Raw genomic sequence first — 18,696 nt, forward strand, 5'->3', positions numbered from 1 at the left:
CATTAGATTGACCAAAGTTCCAGAGGTATGAGGCTCTGTGTAGTGTTTACCCTCCAAGATGTGCATCCTGATCAGTTCAGATTTCTCTGGTCGACTCCTGATCTTTCTCTTGAGATAGTCTTCCGTCTGGAGAGAGACCAAGAGACAAGATGAAGAAGAAGGAATGGAAAATCTCTCAGTTTTGCACTCACAAATCCTTTATTGTGCACTGTTAAACATTGTGGTTCCTCTCCTTCTTTAGGTGTAGTTCCACAAACCCTTCTCTTAACAATGTAGACCGTGCTTCCTAAGCTAACTAAAGGGCCTGTGTTTATCTAATAATTTTAGCTAGTTACTAATGGAGAATTACTTTAACCTACTCATCCATCTTCCCACGTACTCACTCACAACTGCTGATGATGTTGCCCTTGGGGCAAGCACTGATTTGGTGGATAGTTTCGCATTACTCTATACAAGTCTATTTGTCTGAGCCAATGGTCTTATCCCAACTCTTTTTTTGGCTTACATTAAAGCAGGAAAAGACAAATCAGAATGCTTCTGTAATGATGCCACGTGTTTTAAAAACTCTCAAAGCTTAAATTGCATCAGTTTTGACATCAGTGACTGATTTGAGGATGGCATACTCACCCGAGCCCGTTCCAAGCTCTTTCTCTGTTCGTGGAAGGCAGCTGAAGTTTTCAGTGCTAAGAGGATAAAAAGAGAGAGCATAGTAAAGAAAAAAAAATCAGGCAAAAAGAGTAAAAGTGTATTGATGCTAGTGGGGGTTAGCAAAAGAGTGTTTCATGGATCTTTGCCTCTTTAGTTCAATTTCAAGTCTATTGATGGTCTCAGCCAAAGCTTTTTCCTGAGTACCAGTTCAATGTAGTGCATAAAGTACAATGATGGCTGGGATACTGGTCCCCAACAACAGCTGCTGTAAAAAGCTTAAAAAAATCACAAAGTCAAAGGAGAAATGTAAAGGGATGAAGTCTGACTGCTTCGATCCAATGAGCTTCTCTACAGCAGTGGATTTCCTGGAAACTGTTCAGCATTCAAAGATGACTTAAGTAGGACTTGTGCAGGTTTGTGATTATGCAAAGCCTCAGGATTAGTGGTAATGGAAACCTTCGAGGTAATCATGACACCGTGATACTGAGTTAAATGCAACAGCTCAACCATTACAATATAGCTTTGCTTCTAAGCAGTCTAAGACAAAAAAGAGGATCTAAATCTTGACCTAATAAATATTCTACATGTGAGAACCAAATTATTTAGCAGCAGACAAAGAATTTTGTTTAAATATTTTAATAAATGTTTCAAACTTTTAAGAACAAGCGGATTTCCAGATACATTTGGTAATGTATTTGACAATACCTGCAAAACCAGCCAACTCTAATGTGTTTCAAAAATAACCAAAATCTGACTTTGTTTTTGGAAACTGTCTGTAAAATTCCTCCAAGTGGCACAGTTATTATTTTACCTTCTCTTTAAATACAATGGTCCAGGTGTCAAATTTCCAAATTGGCCAAGTAAAGCTTATGTTAAAGCTCAACGAGGAAGATCTGTAACCACTAATCTTCCTGTTTTCCTGGATGTTCAGGCTGCTAGTTTATGCTTTACATCACTTCCTCTTCCCCACACTATTAGATTCAACACTGACACCATTACTCTAGTTTGGTCATGTTCTTGGCAATCGGACTCTCACATTAACTGTCAGTAAATTTAGGTCTTGGTGTTTAAATTGCTGTAAAGAAAAACACCACTGTGGATGACCGAGTAGTCACATGTCTTGCACTGACTTGAAAATTTGGACTTCGATCCAAAATGTATGATTAATGATTCAGTCTGTGATCTTTCCATGTGAAGATACCATCAAGCATGGATTGGTGGGTGATGGTGTTGGGGGAGCTTCACTGCTAGTGATTGCAATTTATCCAGAATTCAATCTATCACAGTACTGTGTAGGACTACATGCCATCTTATCTGGTTCACAAAAAGATGCACTCAGTAAAATATTTCTATTTGCTGGTGGGTTGTTTTTTTTTTAAGTTGCAGTGTGTTTGACCTCTCAGGGCCACCATACAGGCAGCACATTTATTATATAGTGTCCCCATATCCATACTACATGTATGTGAGGACACTGGAGTTTTTTGCACTCAAAGTCTTAGACTCAACTTTAGCCCAATGTGTTTACATCACTTGTGTCTTAAACCAAGTATGAAGTTGTCAGTATCTACGATGAGGGCTGCATGTCATTTTCTAGTCACAATATAGTTTCAAATCTCATGCGGCAAAGCTAGGACAACAAAAAAAATGTCTTACTGTACTGTACTTCACACACACACAGTATGGCTGCATTATCAAACCCGGGGCAGAACTGCTGGTACCTAAGCCTCAGTTCACGTCACTGAGCACTGTCACACTGCCGGTACACACTCACTCTCACACACCCTGGAGAGCCCTCTTAGACCTCTCACCCATCCACAAGGAGGTTATGTGTCCACCTTGAGGGTGTATAAACCTGCCTGTCAGTCAGCTACACTGAAAATGAGTGATGGGATTGAGGGAAGGATGGCTGGATGAGCACACGGGGGGAGAGGGGGGTTAAAAGTGTGAGTGAAAGTGAAGAGGATAAAATAGATTTAAGGAAGATGAAGAATCATGAAAAAGATGTAGAGGAGATGGGGAGAGATGACAAATGAGAGGAGGCAGCTGGAAGAAAAATGGAACAACAGACCAAAGGGCAAAAGACAAGGAGGAAACAGAGAGTGCTGAGATGGGGTCAGAGAGAAAAGACCCCATTATGTGCACGAGTGGTTCCTTACCACCCTGCTAGAGCTAAGCAACAATCTTTAAACATTTTAACATTGAACAACATCACTTCCTCTGACAGCAACTGTTCAGTCTCCTGCTGTCTAGCACTTCCTCTTTAATGTCTTTAGCTGTCCTGCAGGTCAGCTGTGTAAAGTGTGATACATTTGCAAATACTGCACCAAGTATACATGCAATACTCAGATATTTACAGAGCTCATAATCTGTGGAGGAGCATCTGCAAAAGTAAATATTGCAATTCCATGCAACTAGGGCAGGTTTACTAATTAATGCTTTCAGTCTCTTTCTTATGTTTTTGCTCATTATATCAACTGTGTTAACAATTCTTTAGAAATAAAAAAGGTCCCCGTCTCCTTTGTTTAACTCAGCCTGATCACATGCAGGTTAGTGTGAACTCACAAACTATTTTTAGTGTTTTTTCTAAGAAGTGTAAAAATTACAAACTAGGTGAGGTATCACACTGAGTGCTGTGTCAAGTTTCCCCACAAGAACAACATGGCTGTAGCATGGTTTTTACCTTACTAAGGTTAGAAAGAGGCTTAAAGCGAAGTGCAGTGCATACTGGGCCGAATGGTCCAGGGAGAAAGACTGGTCTGTTGTACTGGCTCTGTATATATACTCATCTTGCGGTCATGAAGTCACTAACATGTAGGAACAATAAATGAAATATGTAACCACAACATATTAAGCAGATGCAATGCCGTTTTGCATGCTCATTATTGCAAAACATGGCTGACTTATGAGTTTCTTTTTCTCTTAAAGGTTGTTCCCAGGCACCACATAAATCTAGTCAATTAGAACATGACAACAGCAAGCACACCACAGAGTTCAGGGGCGCTGCAATACAGCTTTTACGTGACAAAACTAACTTTCAGGTGCTTTCTCAAACAAAGAACTACCGGTAGTTGATTTTGTGCACCCTACCCTGGCTCAACTGCAACGTTCCTGAATACTTCTGCAGAAAACTAACAAAGCTACACACCTTTTGTTAAGAAGCAAAGAGAGGCATGGGATAACTGAATTAAAACATATGCACATAACATTCATCTTTGATCTCCATGTCAGTTTTTTTTTTTTTTCAAACATTCGGCAGGAAAGTGGAAGCAGATAAGAACTGTGATGACTCCTGTGGTCACACCTAACATGACCACGACGAGCGTGGTGCGCACGAAATGCTGTCAATAAATAAAATGGAAACTTAACAGTACCAGCATGTTAACAAAGATAACATTTACATAATTCCATTTTAGAGTTGTTGTTTGTCTGCCCACAAAGATAAGATGACATTATTGTATTATAAATGCTACCTATAGCGAGGGAAAATAGTAAATGCATATTTGTGATGGCGAATACATTCAGCAGCAGTAAAGCGCTTGCATACAGAGTCCATATGAATAGTGTTCAGGCTCCCAGTTTAAACATCTACCACATGAGCAGGTAAATATTAGAATCATTAGCAGATAAGACACACTGTCTCTTCTGACACTTCCTGTGTCAGACTGCTTATAGACCTACTGTGAGAAGCATTGTCAGAGGAAGACTGAGCCTCATTTTCTGAAGAAAATAAAATGTGGGGAAAGCTAAAGTTAGCCACACTGAGCATAAAAAAACCACCATTAATAGTACCAGTTTGTAAAGCATTCAGAACTTTGTGCATTACATACTTATATTAATGCATGCACTGAACAACATATTATGCTCCCTAAAGTAGCATTGAATGGAAATTGTCCATTTAACAGGATAATTAAGACTCTATAAACCAAACAGAAAAAAGTGCCTTTTTTAAAAACTGAGCCAAAAGTAGCAGCTAACTTGGATGGCAGATGGGGAACTATCACAATCTGATAAGAAGCAGCTACGGATATGCATGATGGCAGCTGCAGTATGATCTTGAGTAACTCACTGTAAAGATTGAAAGGAGACAATGACACCTTTTAACTGCAATCCAAATCTCTTTAGAATAAACCTAAAATGGCACGGCGGACTGCACTCAGATGCTTCTGTTTTCATTTCATTACTAACTTGCATCAACTAATGTAGCTGTTATGCTGAAATGCATCTTTCTCTGTTCAATGTTGCGTGTTACTTGATTTATATGTTAAATTTTCTTGTGCTGCTTTCATGTTATTTTGTATGAGCCTATATGCAATCCTCAAACGTAAGCATTTGAAAAAGAAGAAAACTGCAACACATGGCACAAGCTTTTTATAACATATGGGGGGGATGAGTCTGCCTACAGGGACAAAGTGGAGCGACTGACAGCGTGGTGCAGGGACAACAACCTGCTCCTGAACACAACCAAGACGAAGAAGACTGTTGTGGATTTTATGGACATTAAACCTCTTTACGTCAATGGGGATGGGGTGGAGATGGTGCCAGACTTCCGCTTCATGGGAGTTCACATCTAGGATGACCTGTTCTGGGGTGTGAACACAGTGGAGCTGGGAAAGATGCTCAGGAGAGACTTTATTTCCTGAGAATCCTCAGGGAAAACAACATCCCTCAAAAGCTGCTGGTGTCCTTCTATCATTGTTCAATAGAGAGCATCCTATGCTACCGCCTCTGTGTGTGATTGTAAAGATGGCCCAAGGGATCACTTTCTGTTTTTTACCCCCTCTAGATGAACTGCACTGCTCTCGTTGTCTCAGGAAAGCAGGAAATATCATAAAAGACTCCCCACACCCTGCTCATAATCTCTACAAACTGCTGCCATCAGCAATAGTCACACTGTTAAAAAAAACATCTTTAAAAAACGGTAATATTCCGGCAGCTGGGGCGCCAAAATACTACCGTAACATAACAGAAAATAACTTCCTCATAAAAATACGGTTATTTTCAGTAATGACAATACAGTTTGTTGCGCTAATTTTACATGGCATTCTGCCTTTTCCAAGTGCTTTTAGACATTAAATTAGGAACATCTTAACGTGATCAAACAATGAAATTACCTATAAATAAGGTCAATGAATGTGGCAATATGAATCATAATACGTAAATGTACAGAAATATACAGTTAACAGTTGGTTTAAATAATAATGGATTGCATGCCTTGGGACAGACTGACAGAGCCGAGGCTGCCATATCGCACCATCAGCCCATCACCAGTAGGTGAAGAGTCTTGACCACGGACACAATACCGAGAGTGTCCGAGCCGGGGCTCGAACCGGCAACCTTCTGATCACAAGGCAAACTGCCAACTCTTGAGCTATGATCGCCCTAAATAGCAATGTGATGTAACACAAGCTTATAGGGATCATGTTATATACTTTTCCATAGCATTACATTTGAATTCAACAGTTCAATCTTTCAAATAACCGACAGATATTTGTGAAATCATGATACATTTGTGAATGTATTTTTACAATCTAAATATGCATATGTACAAAAAAGTATATTTAAAAAACAAGTAAATTGTGTTTTACTATATTTACAGTGATGTTATGTTATTTTACCTTTGACATGTAAAATCACAGTCTACTTATGTAAATTTAATGATATTCTAGAAAGACAGTACAAAACTGTAAAATATACAGTAAGATACTTTGACATTACTATTTTTAGAACAGTGCAGTTCTCCCCTATAGTTGTTAGGGCTTTGAATTACAAGTAATCACTTCCAATACAACCTGACGAATACGGTCCAATGGATGACAGCCTGTAACATCCTGTGCAATAGTGTTTATGTGCAATAAGATTCTTTCCATTATAACTGAAAGACTATTTTATTCCTCTTTTTTATACTATTCTTTTGTAATTATATTAAAACCTTTTTCTCCTGACACCACAGGGACTCCACTTAATAAAGATAATTGGATTCTGATTCATTTTGCGTCATCTTATAGACAAAACTAGTCCTTCTTTTGTAGCAAAATACACATATAATTTTCTTTCTTTTTCGTGATTTGCCATTAATTAATTTTTTAACAAAAATTTAAATCCCATTTTTTCAAAAAATTTTATAAATGACCTTTCAGATAAAATAATATCTGCTACACGCTTAAATGCTATGTCACACCTTTAGTGAATCTAATGGACCAATGAATAAATGAGTGTAATGCCATGCAGAAGTCTTGAATCACTTCTTTATATTTTGATAGGGAAATGGCAAAGAGGCGCAGCAATTTACTGAAACATGCACACATGCATGGAAATAAAGTGGGCAATAAGGTAAAATAGAGTTTGTGCAATTCTAAAAAGCTTGAAAGTCAATATTTGGTATGACCACCTTTAGTCTTCAGTCTGAACTGTCTTAGGCAGCTTTCTTGTCATTTCTTTAAGTAGCCTTCAGGAATAGTTCTCCAGGCTTCAAAGCTTTGGATGTGTCTGCTGTTTGTGCTGATCTCTGTCAAGAAGACCCCACAGTGCTTCAATAATGTTGAGGTCCAGGGGAGGCCAATCCATGACTGATAGTATTCCACTGTGTGTTTTTCACTCATATATATATATATTAAAAAACACCCAGCACGCCCCTGCGGGCGGTTTATCCTTCAAGCTCGGGTCCTCTACCAGAGGCCTGGGAGCTTGAGGGTCCTGCGCAGTATCTTAGCTGTTCCCAGGACTGCGCTCTTCTGGACAGAGATCTCCGATGTTATTCCCGGGATCTGCTGGAGCCACTCGCCTAGCTTGGGAGTCACCGCACCTAGTGTTCCGATTACCACGGGGACCACCATTACCTTCACCCTCCACATCCTCTCGAGCTCTTCTCTGAGCCCTTGGTATTTCTCCAGCTTCTCGTGTTCCTTCTTCCTGATATTGCTGTCATTCGGAACCGCTACATCGATCACTACGGCCGTCTTCTTCTGTTTGTCTACCACCACTATGTCCGGTTGGTTAGCCACCACCATTTTGTCCGTCTGTATCTGGAAGTCCCACAGGATCTTAGCTCGGTCATTCTCCACCACCCTTGGGGGCATCTCCCATTTTGACCTCGGGACTTCCAGGTTATACTCGGCACAGATGTTCCTGTACACTATGCCGGCCACTTGGTTATGGCGTTCCATGTATGCCTTGCCTGCTAGCATCTTGCACCCTGCTGTTATGTGCTGGATTGTCTCTGGGGCATCTTTACACAGCCTGCACCTGGGGTCTTGCCTGGTGTGATAGACCCCAGCCTCTATGGATCTTGTACTCAGAGCTTGTTCTTGTGCTGCCATGATTAGTGCCTCTGTGCTGTCTTTCAGTCCAGCTTTGTCCAGCCACTGGTAGGATTTCTGGATATCACCCACCTCCTCTATCTGCCGGTGGTACATACCGTGCAGGGGCCTGTCCTTCCATGATGGTTCCTCGTCTCCCTCCTCTTTCTTGGGTTTTTGCTGCCTGAGGTATTCACTGAGCACTCGGTCAGTTGGGGCCATCTTTCCAATGTATTCTTGGATGTTCGTTGTCTCATCCTGGACTGTGGTGCTGACACTCACCAGTCCCCGGCCCCCTTCCTTCCGCTTAGCGTACAGCCTCAGGGTGCTGGACTTGGGGTGAAACCCTCCATGCATGGTAAGGAGCTTTCTTGTCTTTATGTCAGTGGCTTCTATCTCCTCCTTTGGCCAGCCTATTACCCCAGCAGGGTACCTGATCACGGGCAGGGCGTACGTGTTGATGGCCCGGATCTTGTTCTTACCATTCAGCTGACTCCTCAGGACTTGCCTGACCCTCTGCAGGTACTTGGTGGTTTCAGCCTTTCTAGCGGCCTCTTCATGGTTCCCATTTGCCTGCGGGATCCCCAGGTACTTGTAACTGTCCTCTATGTCTGCAATGTTGCCTTCTGGTAGTTCAATCCCCTCAGTTCTGACTACCTTCCCTCTCTTTGTTACCATCCGACTACACTTCTCCAGTCCGAACGACATTCCAATGTCATTGCTGTATAGCCTGGTAGTGTGGATCAGTGAATCGATGTCTCTTGGCATACAGCTTGATGTCATCCATGTACAGGAGGTGGCTGACAACTGCTCCGTTCCGTAGTCGGTATCCGTAGCCAGTCTTGTTAATGATCTCACTGAGGGGGTTCAGGCCTATGCAGAACAGCAGTGGGGACAGAGCATCTCCTTGGTAGATCCCGCACTTGATGGTGACTTGTGCTATGGACTTGGAGTTGGCCTCTAGTGTTGTACGCCACATCCCCATTGAGTTCCTGATGAAGGCTCTTAGGGTCCCATTGATCTTGTACAATTCTAGGCATTCCAGTATCCAGCTGTGGGGCATTGAGTCATAGGCCTTCTTGTAATCAATCCAGGCAGTGCACAGGTTGGTCAGTCTGGTCTTGCAGTCTCGGCTGACTGTTCTGTCTACCAGTAGCTGGTGTTTTGCGCCTCTGGTATTCTTGCCAATTCCTTTCTGTGTCCCACTCATGTATTGACCCATGTGCCTGTTCATCTTAGCCAATATGATGCCTGACAGGAGCTTCCATGTAGTACTGAGGCAGGTTATTGGTCGGTAGTTGGAGGGGACCGGTCCCTTCTTGGGGTCCTTGGGGATCAGGACCGTCCGGCCTTCGGTTAGCCATTCCGGGTGTCTCTCGTTAACTAGCAGCTGGTTCATTTGAAAAAAAAAAAAAAAAAAAAAAAAAAAAAAAAAAAATATATATATATATATATATATATATATATATATATATATATATATATATATATATATATTTTTTTTTTTTTTTTTTTTTTTTTTTTCCCCTCGTTGTATATTGTTTTCTCTTCTTACTTTTGCATCTTTGTGGTCCAGCTACCCAATCTGGCTGTGCAAGAAACTGCACAATGACAATAAAAAGCTCTAAGTCTCAAAGTCTAAGTCTCTTTTTCTATCCTTTTACTGCATTGGTAGTGTATTTGGGATCTTTTTCATCTTTTTCATCATTCCAGATGGTGTTGCATGGTCAGTCAAAATCGAATCATAATTCTGTGTACATAATTCCATCAATTTTGACAAGATCCACAACAACACTCACTAAAATGCATCCCTAAACCATGACAGAGTGTTGTACAGACGGCTGTAGATACTCATGGTTGTACTTCTCTCCTGACCTCATCAGTATGTGTTGATGACAATTTCAGAAATTTTTAAAGGTCCTGTGTTACTGGAGTTTTTCCTGTTTCTTAGGAGATGACATTCAGATACTGTTCAGACTCTGTACATCATGCTGTTATATGTCATGACAAATAACTGACAAATAATTCTTTCAGAATTGCCTTTTTGATGTGAAATTCAGTTTTATTTATATCAAAATTTGCTACGTTTGACATTTTGGATAAATTCAACTGAAAAAATGGGAACAAAATAGATGTTCTTGTGATAGGCTGCCAGTAACAAACAGTCTATTTAAGTTAAAATGACTTCTTTGATAAGTTGCCCCTTATGTGTAGACACAACTCTGGTTTATCTATTAAGTTAAGTGCTTGAATGATTGATCAGTCAGTGTTTAGTGGCTTAACAAAGAAACAAACAAGCAAAAAGCATTCTACTGAAAATGGCGAGATACAGGGAATGGACTGAAAATCAGTGAAAAAGCAGCCAGTGTCCAAAGAAAAACTTTGAGCTTTCAAAAGGACAAATTAAAAAAATACAACAAAGTCTGGCTCTTTGGCAGCAAAATATAAAAAACCATACAGTGGGACCCAAAACTTTGGCGCAGTACTAGATGTGCTGGTTGTATCTACTAACAAGGTTATTGTAAGAGTTTACATCAGCTTCATTTTACAGTTCATATCAAAATATTTCTTAAAAGTGTTTTGTTGTAACTTACGTGGCATGATCCCCTGGCTGACGAGCTCCTCTCTGCTCCTTCTCTGTTGCAACTTCAGCTGAAGAACTGAACACCAAGATGCAAGTCAGTAGCGGCAGAATGAATGGAAAACATCATCAGACTGAGTGTGTAAGCATGTTTATCTCAGTTCTCACCCACCGAATGCCACAAAGGTAGAGACATTACTAAGCAAATGCCCACGAGCAAAATGAAAGCAGTAGATTGAAGCAGTGATATATCCAAGTTACTCTATGAGGACTTTTCTGTCTACACTATTAGCTGCTACAAAAATTGTGATCTTTTATGATCGGATGCACAAAGGTTATGTAACACACTACAAAGGGAAGTCAGACACACACATGAACACACGTACTGGCAGTTTCCTGTTTCACGTTTTTGATGAAATGGCAGCCCACAGTCACACATTCGTGACATTACAAGATCCCACAGAGTGTGAGAAAAAAAAGACAGCAGACTGCTCATTTTGAGAGCACCTGGATTGAACTTGATGCTTGTTTGATTGTATTTTATAAATTATTGATTTGTTCACACAACTTTATTTATATCTGCAAAACATTTTGAGGGCTGAACTTCAAGATGATATGAAAATATGGACTGGCAGGAAAGGATTTTCTGTTCATCAGCACTTTGATCTGAGCAGTGAGTTGCAGTAAAATGCAGTAGCTGGAAATGTTTTGAGTGTGAAGGTCTTTTTCACGCACTCTGACTTTCTGCATCCACAGTATTAGTACACACAGTTGCCACATAGAAGTGTGGCTGAGGTGTTGCACAGCGTATTATAAGTTGTGACTATCAATAAGAAATAACTTCACCTACAATCACAGGTCTTTTCAGAGCAGATCAGGCAATATGACAATGTGACGTGGTGATTGAATGGGATTAATAAATAACTTTTGGTCTCAGCTGCAGGTTTTGGTTCCCATGTAGCAAAGCCAAACATTTATGTTTAGCTTGTTTCTTTTAACACAAATGAAGCGCGTGCATCTTTTGATAGTTTTTGGGGAAAATCTTATGACAAAGTGAGGAAATGCACAACAGAATAGCTGTGTTATAATATTCTTTCTTTTTGTTTTTTGCCTGGTCACATTTTGTTCTCATTTTCCTAAATAGGTTCTATTAAATGTTTAAATTTAACCTTCTACAGTAAGTACAAATCCAGTACTCAGTGCTGAGCCATAATGTCTGATCAGTGGTTTGAAAGGACATATCCATAAAGTGAAAATTTACTGCTGTACTTTCTGGGCTGAAGCTGACTGTCACCCCAGTGACATTCAAACTGTAGCTCATCTTTCCTCATCAGAGTATTCCTCCACCATGGGCTAAGACCCCATGTGGGTATGCTTGATCAGCACTTTGTCAATTTTAGACAAATAAAAGAAATAAACTAATACAGAAATACAGTTTGGTTAAATGTAGGTGATTTTGGGCTGTCTTCGAACTGTTTTTTCCAGGGGGGAACTGATGTTAAAAAACAAGAATTGGGTAAAAAAAGTTTGAATTTATTATGGATTTTCTCAACACGGGGTCAAAAGTATACATATAGACTCAAATGTACATACACCACCATTAATATTTGGTTAAATGTCCCTCGGCATGTACCACTTTGACCAGAACCCTATGGTAGCCATCAATAAACTTTGGGCTGGACATCGTACCACTTTTTCTTGACAAAATTGTTAGTTCATTTAAATTGGTTGGTTTCCTGGTTAAGATTTATTTTTCAATGATGGGCCACAAATTTTCAAAAGAGTTAAGGTTGGAGCTTTCAGAAGCCAGTTTCAGAAGCTTAATGTTACCCTTCAGCTATTCCAAAAAACCAGTTTTGCTGAATCTTTGGGATCTTTATCCTGTTGGGGCATTCAACTGTGTCCCGTCTGACCATAAAGATTATTGAATAAAGCAGGCTAACATTTAGACTGACCATTCCATTTTCTGGAATAGGCTTCCGAAATCCCCAAGTTCAAACCTATTAAAATGTATGTACTATTCTTTAAAAGCCAGGTCCATGCAAAGAAACCATCCAATTTACACTAACTTCAACTACCAATTCCTTCACGAGGAATGGTCAAATATCCAGACAGTCTCAAGCCAGAAGCTTTTTGGTGGCGACTAAAAGAAGCTGGCCGAAGTGAAACTTGCCAAGGGACATTTAACCAAATAATAGTGGGGGTCACAGAAAGTTGGTTCATCTGGTCATAGTGTTTATAGAGGAAGAAACTTTTCCTTTTTCATCCAAGTAACTTCTTCAGTCTCACCTGACTGCAGGTTTCCCCCACTTTATAAACAGTACATTTGTGTAATGACCGAAAGTAGCACCAATGACTAACAAAGGGCCGATAATTTCAGAAAACTACATTCGAAACCTTGGGGGTATGAGTTAATTGCTTCCATATGATAAATAATAGACATATTATTGCCCAGTTTGTTAGAGAACTGAAATCAGGTTAACCTCTTAAGCCCCAACGCCTAACCCCAAATGCGATCTCCTGCCTTTTGCCCCCGTATCCGGGGTGTTGGGGCTTAAGAGGTTAAAATAGATGAAATGCTGCACAGAAAACACTGAAACCACTAATTGTAATACAGTACTATGCAAACATCTACCCCTCATTTCTTCCCATTTTCTAGGAAAATGGGAATTAGGTTAAGCTACTTTTCTAAAACATGTACAAATTGGAAATATGGCACATAAGGCAAAAGTTTGTACAATTTTAACAAGCCAGAAAGTCAATATTTTGTAAAACCACCTTTGTTCTTCAACAATGTCTTAGGCAACTTTCTTGTCATTTCTTTAAGAATTCCTCATGAATAATTCTCCAGGCTTCTTGAAGGACATTCACAGGTCTTTGGATGTTGGCTGCCTTTGTTCCATTCTCTGTCAAAATGATCCCACACTGCTAATGTTCAAAGAAAAACTTTGATAGACTTTCAGAAAACCTATAGAACTATTACTAAAGACCACTTGAACAATGACAAAATGACAAGAAATTCACTGGAAACAATATATAAAGAAATGAGGGGCGAGTCAAGATTTTTGCACTGTATGTACTGTAATGAACAAGATTTGGATATTAACAGATTTCAAGTCTTTTCTAAACCTGAATCCAAACTTCCACATCTATCTCTTAAATCTCCTGTCTTCCTTTTACATTTTCAGGTTTTCAGGTTCATGTCTTCTGTCTTTATACCTGTAAAAAGTCTTACTTAATAAGGACAAGCTGAATGTTTTCAGAAATTTGAGTGTGGCCTACATTTTCTTCCCTGAGTTGGAAAAAATGGGACCATGCTGTGTTACTGTGGCCCATTAGAATCTACAGATAGTCCTTATGAGCGACTACAAAAGCATTCAAATCGCTTTGATTTCTGTGATGAGGACTTGGCTGACATGGATGGTGCAGTTTCTCCCCTTGGCAGCAGGAAAGATTTAACTGGCTCCTGCAGGGAAACATGGGCAGCCACACTAAGCAAACACTAACACAGATACTCATTACAAGCATGCATAATATTTGCATACGCACGCAAACATACATTGCAGTGCAGATGCACATTTTAACCTCCACTTATGGTGGCATAGTGTAATCACATATAAACACACACACTGACAAACACTTACATTTGCAAAGTGATGTTACTGTATGTATTGAGAAAGAATCTATGTTTGGAATGTGCACTCACTGGTCAAACGCTACTACATAAGAGGAAGTCTCGCTTTAGCCTAGTCATAAACAGTTTATGCACACAGCACTTTGACCATGCAAAAGAGCCCATTGTGCTCATTGAGTAAAATGAAACATCGGATATATGTCAAAGGGGGTTATTTGACTGTTGAGGTTTTCTCTGTTTTATTGTAGGGTCTTTACCTTACAATACAAAGCATTCAGGCGACTGTTTTTGATTTGGTGAATTGAATTGCATTATCAGAAACTAAAATTGTCACAAGCTGAACAGGCAATGAAGCAACAAATTGCAAAGACTGCACTGAGCCTAAGAAATTTCTTCATGACTTAAAGTTGTTTGAGCAACATAATATGGACACCAGTGTTATTTCTCTATTTCATAGCCACTCCATAAGCCAGTTACGTGGGCATGTTAAAAAAACGTTTTTACATAGAAGGCATCACTGCTAGAAGACGAGCCTGGTGTCAAAATGTAGGTAAAACGAGACCATTCATATGCGACAACTTATTTTCATCTGTCACAAACCTCTTCTTCCAGAACAAAAAGACTGAGTGTTTATCAGAAATTAGTGAGGCTGATCTCCTGTACAGCTTACTAGGGTATCCTTGGAAAAACTCAGAAGTGGTCATGATCCTAGGTCTTTGACCCAGTATCTTCTGTGTTTGGACTTTTGAATTCTTATTTATTGGATATACTGAGTTTGAGATGGTTATTCCAGGTTTTGGTTCTCATTATAGCTGTAATTCCTTTGTTTTTTACTATTTGTATCCTCACGTCGTCTTAGTTTTGTTATCTTGGTTCTACTTTGCTTGTATTCTATGTTTTTTCTGTAATCATACTCCTCCTGTGCTCCCCATGCATTTTTGTGAAGATAGTCTGTCTCTGTGGTTGTTTAGCCTTCTGTCTTATCTGTGTTTCAGTTCCCGTGCACTGTTTCTTCCTGTTTTATTTTGGCGGTCTCACATCTCTTCTGCTTTGTATTTAGCTCTATTTCCCCTGTCTTGTAACCTGTAATTAGTTTCAGCTGTTTTCCCACCTGTTGGCTGTTCCCTCGTTATCCTCTGTGTTTATATATATTGTCTCAGTATTTCCTTGACCCTTGTCACATTCTTCCTCATGGCTGTGTCCTCCCTGCCAGTGTGGTTTCTTAGAAGATTTGTAGCTTCGGTTTCCTCGTTTCTAGTCTTTGATGTTGTGTGCTTTGTTCAGGCTCAGCATTAAAGCTGCTTTTTAGTTTACTTTCTGTCCTTTGAATCCTGCATCTTGGATCCAACTCCTGTCTGACACACAGCCTCCCTGACAGAACCTGTTTAATGATGTCAATTCACATCTTAATTGATGCATGATGAGGTGTCCAAAACACTCATTGAGGACACAGAGGTACAAGTACAGGAGGTAGTCAAATATCCATCCATCCATCCATCCATCTTCATCCGCTTTATCCGAGGCCGGGTCGCGGGGGCAGCAGCCTAAGCAGAGAGGCCCAGACCTCCCTCTCCCCAGCCACCTCCTCCAGCTTATCCGGGGGAACACCAAGGCGTTCCCAGGCCAGCCGAGAGATATAATCTCTCCAGCGTGTCCTGGGTCTGCCCCGGGGCCTCCAAATATATATAACAATAATACAATTATTTTCACATATTTGACCGCTTTGCATGTGTGACAGTGATAATGACTAGCCGATGTATCACATCTGGTTCACTTCTGTGTGAACAGTTCACTCAGAGTGCTTTCTACATTAAATTGAATGTGCATGGATTTGTGGACCACCTCTATTTCAAAGTTGTGGAGAGACAGTCAGTTACAGTGTGTATTTATCCATCAGTCTTTTCTTGTTTCCTAAGGAGTCTTCTGTATGGTAAACACGATGTAGTGGGCAGTTCAGACTCTCTTGTCTGCCCCCAACCTGTGGTCTGCCTCTGTGTCCCCCCTCTCTCCTCCGCCCCACAAGTTTTCTATTTCCGACCATGCTGTAACCACTCGAAACCCAATCCCTCTAGACCGCCCTGTGAATTAAGAGGAACATTACTGTAAACTGCCAACTCGCACACAAGTACATAAAGTGTAAGGACAGCTTAAAAGGTTGTGCACACACGGTCTGATGGGAAAACGTGAGAAGCGATGTGGTGAAAGGATGCATGGGCAGTCTCTGCTAGGCATAGCTGCGGCTGTTATTTTGCTATTTATTAGTTATTGCATATTTTTCAATAACTGAAACTGTGGCAATGCACCATAACATGCCTTTAAATTTTTAATGAAAAGAAACTAAAGCCTCTTGGAGTTTGTCCTTGTCTAAATTGGTCCACACTCCTCTCTGTCCAGATACTTTGATTCAAGGCCCAGGGACCTCCAGCCAACAGGTTGCTCGGTTCATCTGCTCAAGGCGACGTGTGCTGTGCCCAGGCTGGCTGTGCCCCAACTGTAACCAAGGCACTAGCAGGATATTTGATCCCATTAACACCTCGGCCCAGAAAATAAACCTCTATTCTTTGATGGGAAAGCCTAAATTTTTAAAACAGTTGATGTAATATCTACAAATATTCAGTGTACATTTTCACAAAATTTCTTTACTTAAAAAGAACTACTAATACAATCAAACTGAGCTACACACATTTTCAAATCCTCATGTGTTGTGTGAGTGCAGCTCTAAAAATGTTCATGTGCTGTGAACTGGAAACGTGACTAGAAACAGGTATCCCACCTTGTCTGAGACTCTGACAGGCTTGGCGGTCTAACTCAAAACGCATATCTGGCTTATCCATGTTGCATCTGATTGGCTGAGGCCTGAAAGGGGCAGGGTCAATCCGGACACATGGAGGGTGCTCCAGCATGGCGAGCGTTAGCAAACTGGAAAATTACCCCTGAGTGAGTCATCCACAAAAACACCACAATAGGAACGACAGCCAATGGTGGACATCAGTTTAGTCCAGGTGCTGGATTTCTGCAGCCTTGAAATCCCCCCAAAACAAAGCAATCCGCTTAAAGAGTCAAGCTCTGGGAGACCATTGTTGTGACTGAAATGAAGGAATATCCTTCAAAGTAGAGAAAAGTGAAAGAAGAAGAAATCTGCAACATTTCTGGTGTCAGTCATGATCAAAAGAGATTTGTTCTCATCAAAACAGCCATTTCCAACCACTTCTTTTGAAGAACTCCTTGATTAGATTCAGCAAAAACAAAAGCGAGAATGTGTAGAAGAAAATCCTTAATAGAGTTTTTTTTTTTTTTAAAAGAGAGTAGATGAATGCAAACTATACAAACTCCAATGCTGTGCTTTAGAAGAGCGTCTCCTGGATTTGCTGTTGCTACAGGACTGACTAAGTCGCGTGTGCATGCCTTCATGTGTGTCGTATATCAGTGAAGCTGTGCTCGAGAGGTCTGTCACAGCTGTTGCTGTACTCAGTCACTCAGCCGTTGATAGACACAAGCAGGCGCATCTGAACACAAATACACGCACACGCGTTCTCCTCACCAAATTCCTCTCACTTTGCACTTCTGCTCTGAGCTCAGTGTGGTGTCAGTGATACATCCAACATCTCAACAGCTGCTGCCACTCCATGTGCCCGTCATCATTTTTTGTCAGCTTTTTTTTTATTTATTTTTTTGTCTTTCTGTCCAGCTGTCTGACTTTTATTTCCTCTTTTTCTGCTCACAATGTTTGACAGAGTTTATTTGGAGTTTGGATTAGGAAAGTAACCAAAAATCGAAAAGTAATCATGGAAAGATACCAAACCCTCACCTTAGATGATGCGAATAAATTCACTTAAAAGATAATGTTTACTTTGAAAAAAACTAAACTAAAGTCTAATGACTATTACATGTAATACATTTTTGAATCATAAAAATGATCTAAGCAGGGATTATGCTTTCCATGTCTATGAGTCTGCTAGGGCCCACTCAGGACCCAGTGACATAAAAATTACATTATCAGATGGTTAGCATAATGGTTCTTACGGATGTTCGTGCACCTGCCTGTTTTTGGGCACCAACTAGACCTGGTCCCCAGACGGCAGACCTCGAGTGGATGTCAAAGAAGTATAAAAAGAATGACTATTCCACTATCAGAGGTCTATCTTTCTGTGTCTGTGTCCACAACAGAGTATAACCTAGGCTTTAAACTAAACTGCACTGAAAATGTAAAATTAAATAAAAATAAATAGAAATTAAAAAATGCAAAACTATAATAGCTATCACAAAAGGAGGAGAAGGAGAAGGAAAAGGGCAGCTTTTCATCTATAAACTGCTTTAAAATCTAGTGAGGACAAGCTGTTTATGTGGCTTTTGCTCAAGCTACAGCCAGAGCCATGGCATGTGATGACTTATGCAGAAGAGTGGATTTGCATTTGATGTCCCATCTCTATCATCCAGGCTTTGATGATAACACATTTACTTGCAAACACTGGCTCTGTTTCTACACATTGCAAAGAATAGCAACTGATCTCAGTGCACTGAAACCAAAGCAAACAGTA

At 40.3% G+C, this 18,696-nt stretch overlaps 1 protein-coding gene across 3 annotated transcripts in view; it reads right to left on the reverse strand.

Annotated features, from left to right (window-relative positions):
* LOC146671200 (myocardin-related transcription factor A-like) overlaps positions 1-17,566 on the reverse strand; it is a 36,984-nt gene extending 19,418 nt beyond the window's left edge. For all 3 annotated transcript variants that reach the window (XM_085403387.1, XM_085403386.1, XM_085403385.1), the window contains exons 1-4: positions 16,932-17,566; positions 10,538-10,603; positions 628-683; positions 51-126 (exon numbers count right to left, since the gene is read on the reverse strand). In XM_085403387.1, the coding sequence (XP_085259513.1) occupies positions 51-126; positions 628-683; positions 10,538-10,603; positions 16,932-17,061 (328 nt within the window). In that variant the 5' untranslated portion in view covers positions 17,062-17,566. The remainder of the gene's footprint in view (positions 1-50; positions 127-627; positions 684-10,537; positions 10,604-16,931) is intronic.
* Between the last annotated feature and the right edge of the window lie 1,130 nt (positions 17,567-18,696).

Source organism: Rhamphochromis longiceps, linkage group LG4 (assembly GCF_057381845.1).
Source record: "Rhamphochromis longiceps isolate RC_006_pf linkage group LG4, R_longiceps_female_GT1.1, whole genome shotgun sequence".
Classification (NCBI taxonomy): domain Eukaryota; kingdom Metazoa; phylum Chordata; class Actinopteri; order Cichliformes; family Cichlidae; genus Rhamphochromis; species Rhamphochromis longiceps.